Source organism: Apis dorsata, unplaced genomic scaffold (genome assembly GCF_000469605.1).
Source record: "Apis dorsata unplaced genomic scaffold, Apis dorsata 1.3 scaffold_19, whole genome shotgun sequence".
Taxonomy (NCBI): Eukaryota; Metazoa; Arthropoda; class Insecta; order Hymenoptera; family Apidae; genus Apis; species Apis dorsata.
Window position 1 is genome coordinate 271729 of NW_006263321.1, and position 6592 is coordinate 278320.

The 6592-nt window shown below is 24.3% G+C and overlaps 1 protein-coding gene across 3 annotated transcripts in view; it reads right to left on the reverse strand.

Moving 5' to 3' along the window:
- Positions 1–865: 865 nt before the first annotated feature.
- LOC102671049 (guanine nucleotide exchange factor DBS-like) overlaps positions 866–6592 on the reverse strand; it is an 11662-nt gene continuing 5935 nt past the window's right edge. For all 3 annotated transcript variants that reach the window (XM_006607776.2, XM_006607777.2, XM_006607778.2), the window contains exons 2-16: positions 6313–6408; positions 6073–6187; positions 5915–6005; positions 5548–5778; positions 5223–5482; positions 4853–5087; positions 3457–3651; positions 3212–3388; positions 2958–3143; positions 2554–2889; positions 2151–2468; positions 1867–2064; positions 1599–1807; positions 1322–1520; positions 866–1243 (exon numbers count right to left, since the gene is read on the reverse strand). In XM_006607776.2, the coding sequence (XP_006607839.1) occupies positions 1016–1243; positions 1322–1520; positions 1599–1807; positions 1867–2064; positions 2151–2468; positions 2554–2889; positions 2958–3143; positions 3212–3388; positions 3457–3651; positions 4853–5087; positions 5223–5482; positions 5548–5778; positions 5915–6005; positions 6073–6187; positions 6313–6408 (3074 nt within the window). In that variant the 3' untranslated portion in view covers positions 866–1015. The remainder of the gene's footprint in view (positions 1244–1321; positions 1521–1598; positions 1808–1866; positions 2065–2150; positions 2469–2553; positions 2890–2957; positions 3144–3211; positions 3389–3456; positions 3652–4852; positions 5088–5222; positions 5483–5547; positions 5779–5914; positions 6006–6072; positions 6188–6312; positions 6409–6592) is intronic.

A 6592-nucleotide genomic window follows, 5' to 3' on the forward strand; every position in this document is an offset into this window, starting at 1 on the left:
TAGTTCATATTGTATTATATGTAAGAATAAATAATTAGTAAATATTTATAAGAATAAATAATATTATAAATAATATAATAATAATATAATAAATTTATAAATAAATTTTATATATTTAATACATATAATACGTGTATCTATATAATTTTAGTAAAAAATATAAATAACATATATTTAATTTCTTTCTCTTATTCATGATTTTTGTTATTTAAAAAATGTTACAAGCGTAATAAATTACCAAAATAATAAATTATCAAAATAAAAATATCCCAAATTTAATCTAAATTTTGAAATATTTGCATATAATATTACACAAGTCATAAGTATGGATAAATTACATATTACAAATTGCACTGTTAATTCCTTATAACATTTATGGAAATAATAATTGAAATATATAATTGAAATGATTGTATTTCATTTTTTTGCAATATTAAAATATATTAAGTCGAATGAAAATCTATATAACTTATAGCAAACATATTACATGTAAATTTAAATATTCATATATGTGCGTGCATATATTCTTTAATCTATCTTTCTATAAATATATTTTATATATTTCTGTAAATATTATTTACTTTGTAAGAATAAATCTAAATGCAAATTTTATTTGCTTGCATAAAGCACTTTCATGAACAAATTTTTTCATAATGCTTTATCTAGTAAAAAAGTTCATGCATTTTTCATTCCCTGATTTCTTATTTAAAATTTATGGATTACATAATCTAATTTTTTATTTCAGATATCATATATATCATATATAATTGTAATTATTCACAGATTAATCAATTAATCAAACATATATTGCTATATTATACACTTTAAAACAAATTTCATATATATATTTTATGCAAAATTTTTAAAGTCTTGATTATATCTTTGTATTACAAAACTTTCCAATATATGATTGTTAATGCTACACTTCAACAAGTGATATATATAAACATACTGTTTACTGAATATAAATATGAATCTAACACACTAGGAAATTCTAGTGTGTTAGACGCCTATTTCAAATAGTTTCTTGACTGTTAACTGATTGTGAACTGCGCGATGTTTTTCGATTTATTGGTTCCAAATAAGCTGCTGGTGCCCATCCTTCTATTCCAGTAGTTATTAATTTTACAAACCACCAACCAGCACATCCAACTTTAAGAAGTTCTAAATTATCTCCTTCGCGCATTGTAACTTCTGATTGACCAACTGCGCAATAATCAGCTAATGCTATATATTTTCCACCCTGATTAGATATAAAATTTATAACTTTATTATTAATCTTTATCTAATTGTTTAATTAATTACCAGAAATAAAACTTACAGGAGCAGGACCGGGATTTTCACTAAAACCATCTTCATCATCAGTATTACTATTCTCTGAACTCCATGCAACATCATCTTCAGTTAATTGTGAAATATCTGTAATATGCGATATAACACTGCTACCATCAACTGAAAGAGTTCTCAATGATCCTGAAATACTGCTTTGAGCTTCCCATGAAATCGTTTGTCGTAAAGGTCTATAAATATTTTACAAAAATTTATTATCATTAGAGTTTTTAATTTGTCATATAATATAATATAATAATAATATATACTTGTGATTTGTTTTTCCAAGAGCAGAATTTTGTTTTCCCTTAAGTTCAGCTAATTGAGACATTAAAACACCTTTAATTTGACGCACCCACGATTGTTTGACATCAACTGTAGATGCTTGTATCGTATGCACTTCAGCACGACCTTGTAACCAAATTTCAAAGCGTCTTGCATCACCTTTTACTGATTCTGTCAGTCCAATTTGTGACATCTAATAAAAACAGAATACTTTTAGATATGATACAAAAAATATGAAATGTTAAAGATTACCTTTAGATATCTTTTGAAATGATATGTAGCTTTGTTATGAGCTTGGGGTTTACTATGCTTACAAAATATAAGAGCCTTTTCGTATAAGAATATATGGCGCTGTGATGGTTTTAACCTGAGAAGTCGTTCTCGTTTACTACTACTCCATACACTGAAAGAACCTTGCAATAAAAGTTCACCTTGTGCATTTAAATCTCCCTAAAAAGAATATACATTTTTATTATAATGTTATTAAATAAAATAACAAAAAAAATAAAAATTTAATAAATTTAAAATGAACTTACACCAAATCCAGTAATTGCAGTTTGATGCATACTATCGTTAACACATTTCAATACAACAAGCATACAATCTAATGCTTCTTGTAATTCAGTACAACACGATGGTTCATCACTATATTTTAAAAGATCTTTTAATAATAATTGATATTTTGTTATACGTTGAACAGGCTTTAAAAGATATGCAGCAAGAGGTAATTTGTGACCAAGTCTTTGCTGACAAGCTGCAAGAAATTGTGGTTCATTTTGTACCTGTTCTCGTAATCTTTCAGATCTTGGAATATTTTGACAGTAGTAACTATATAATCTGAAGAACACTTCACGCTAAATAGTATAAAAATTTAAATAAATTTTGTGTAATAATTAATTAAAATTATTCATACATATACACATATCTATAAATAATTACCCTTTGTACAAAACATAATGCAACAAGTTCAGTATTTGAAATACAATTTTCTAAATCTTTTAAAAATGTTTCTCCATGAAAAATGTAAATATCTTCTAAGTTCCCAAATAAAATATCTCCCTTGCCTATTAATACTGCTGGTATTAAATGAGTCATTCCCTCATTTGTTAATTCCATTTTATACCCTTTGATTATAGAACCCAATTCAGCAACATAAATTCGTTCAGTTTCAACTAGTTCTGTTAAAACATGTCCACGTTTTAAACGTAAAGCTTCTATATCCTTAGATTCACTTTCTGGTGATGAAGATTCTCCTTCTATAGGACTCATTTCCATCTAGAAAAATATAATCAATTTAATAAATAATAGATAAAAATATTAAATTAAATAAAATAATAATTTACTTTTGGCATAGTGTTAGCTTTTTTAAGAATTCTCCCAGGTTTAACAATTTGTGGCAGTGATTGCAATGGTTTAATTGGTTCAGGTGTTACAGTCTGAACTGGTCTTGCTGGTTTAATTAATTGTTGTTTTAATGTCATTATTCTTTTATCACACATCAAAGACACATCTTCTATTCTTTGTAAAACCTATTATATTTATTATATTTATAAGTAGAATAACTTTGTATAAATAATTATTCCTTAAAAAAACATACTTGAGTAATAAGAGCTTTAGTTTCTGGTATTATAGAATCTTGAAAAATACATCTTGGATGATGAAATTCTTCAGCAGCTTCTATTAATTCTTGTAACTCTTGAAGTGCTTGATCAGGTGGTGTTGCATTGTTTTGTGATGCAAGTAATTCTATTCCACGAGTACACCATGCATTTGCCTATACACATACAATACAAATATTTAAAAATAGATTTTTTTTAAATAAATTTAAATATAAATATTTACCTTATCTATACGTTCCATGAGTTCTCTACATTTGGTTAACATATGTAATCGCCTTTCCAATTTCTGACTTAAAATAGTGCAAATTCTTTGTAACTCCACACATTTTGGTTCTACAACATCTGTAGGGCATTGATGCCTTCCAGATAATAATTGTTGACCAGCAGATATTACCTCTTCTGCTCGTTCTATATCTCCCTATAAATTTATTTAATTTTATTCATGTTTAAAACTATAACATTAATAAAAAAAACTACAATTATCAAACATTTTTATCAATTGATATTTTTTGATCTAAAAAAATATTCTAAAAAAGATACTATCTTACGTGCATATAAAGTGACATAATTATAACATTCATTCTCAAAGTCCATCATGCCAATATAAAACATAAATTAAATCTCTATATTTTTATTTTTTATTGAATAATTTTTTAATTTATAATAATTGAATATATATATTTTATATAATTAAAGATTTGATAGAGATTTAATTCATAAAATTTATGAATTGTAAAATATAGTAATTTTTATTGTATCTTAAAATAGAATAAATAGAATCAAAAAATTGAAATATTAAATTATTATCATATTTAAAAATGTAAATCTATTAGAAAATATATGTATTTTGTTGAGTGGATTGCTTACCAAGACCCAAATCCACATGGTATGCAACAAATAGGACTATCGACAAAATGAGGAAAGCAGTGCAAAATAACATTTGTGCATGATGTGCATTATATGTATGTGTAACTACATATAAAGTTATCCAAACCAGAATTTCTATTAAAATTTGTTGTCTATATATATATAATATATTGTTTATATATTTGTTGTCTATATATTTTTATAACAAATATTTTAATTACACGTTATAATTCTAATATTTTTAAATTTTATTATTTTATTATTATTTTACTGGTTTGAATATTATACCTTGTTGCCTTAGTGCATTGTGAACATTCTCAAACTTAAAGCTTTAATATTAATATTGCTCATATTTTTTTGATTATAGTTTCAATAATTATATATATTATATAATTATATATAGTTGAAAATAATATAATTAAGATATTAAGATATATATATATATATTTAAAATCATTTGTTAAATAAATTATTTTTTTTATCTTAGGTATGAAAATATATTTTTTTACTGAAGATATTTATTATTATATATTTTTGTTGCTTTGCATTATAATTTAAAGTGTTCTTTTAATAATAAACTAATATATATATATACACATATATGCGGGAACACACATATATGCGGGAACACACATATATGCATACTCTTTCACACACACACACATACACACATACACGCGTACACACCACGCACACACGCACGCACGCACGCACGCACGCACAAATATATATATATATAAATAAATACATACTCTACATATTCTTTGAAATGCTGATGTATCACAAAGTAATTGTTCAACTCTTGCTTGAGTTTCTCCTACTTCCGTCATTTCTTCTATAGTTTTTAAATGTTGATCTAATATTGCTTGTAATTCTCTAAAATCAGCTTCAAATTGTCTTAATGCTAAGCAATGTCTCAAACGAGAACTATGATGTGTCCAAAACAAATCAAAAGTACGTTCTGTTTCTTCTAATTGAACAAGTAATCTAAAAATAAATAACAATTTATTCTTAATTCTTCTAATGTTAATTCTTTTAATGTTAATAATAAAAAATAATTAAAACTTTATAATGTGAAACTAAATTGTAAAAATTATTATGTAAAGTTGAATTATCTTAAACCTTTCTATAGCTGCCACATTTCCTAATCTATCAGCTGTTCCTTTGCCAGTTAATTGTCTTACACTATCAAGTAATGCTTCACCATGTCTTGCAGCACTAAGAATTTCTTCTTTTAATTCATTATATTCTACTTGTTGTTGAGATAATAAAGATGTAGTTGCAATAGTATTATTAGGAAATTCAATTTCGGCTAAGCGCCGTGTGAAAGAATCCAATGCAAAAGATACGTCTTGAGTCATTGATGAAAATTTTTCTAAGCTCTAAAAAGAGAAATACAAAATACAATTTAAATTAAATAAGTGATTATTTCTATTATTTTACTTACAATTCTGTTTTGTATCCAAGTATGATGACAATATGGCAAAGTACCACCCAATTGTTCAGTTAGTTGATCTTTATCTATGAATTCATGAAGCTCAGCAATATTTGCTAAAAATATAACTCTAAATTTAAAATCTTCTCTAAATAATTTATTTGACACTTCTGAAATAGCTTTTTGTAAAAATCCTGCTGGACGTAAAACATATGCTATATGAACTAAACCAGGAAAAAAGCCCTAAAATATAAAATAATGACATTAAAATCTTTTATTATGTTGTTATTATTATATTTCTGAATATATACTTATAGTATATTATAGAATATATACTTATATACTATAAATATATACTTATATATATATATATACTTACAGAAATTTTTAATAACACAGTTTTTACAGAGTTCCATTTATCATTTCTTCTATCAATTATTAAATGAAATCCAAGATCAGCTTCTTGTAATCTAAAAATTATCCAATAATGTTTTAAATTATTTTTTATATAACATTATATAATAATTAAAATCTTACGTTGGTACAGATGTAAGATATAGCATGAGACGTTGATAATCCAAATCAGATAAATTTTGAAAATTACCATTATCAGGAAAAGTAATTATGGGACATCCTTCTCGAGTTTTTCCTCCTAGACATATTATGCAAAATATATTATTTAAAAAATTTAATAAGTTTAAAATATATTTTTTAATAATACATTAAATTTCAATTTTATTTGATATTTATCTAATATTAATTTTTATCTAATGTTACCTGCTATGATAGCATATTGTGATTGAAGAAGGTCTGCAACATCCCGGATTGCCAAATCTCCATTTTCAATCTCACCTGTCATACTCTCTACATCTTCTATGAAATCAAATGAATTCAAATGAATTACATATTTAAAAATTAAAAATACAAAATAATATTACATATAATTTATAATATTTATATTTATATATATATTATAGTTATAATGTTTAAATAATGTTTAATATAATATAAGTGAAATTAACATGAAATAATATATTTAAATAATAATATATAATAT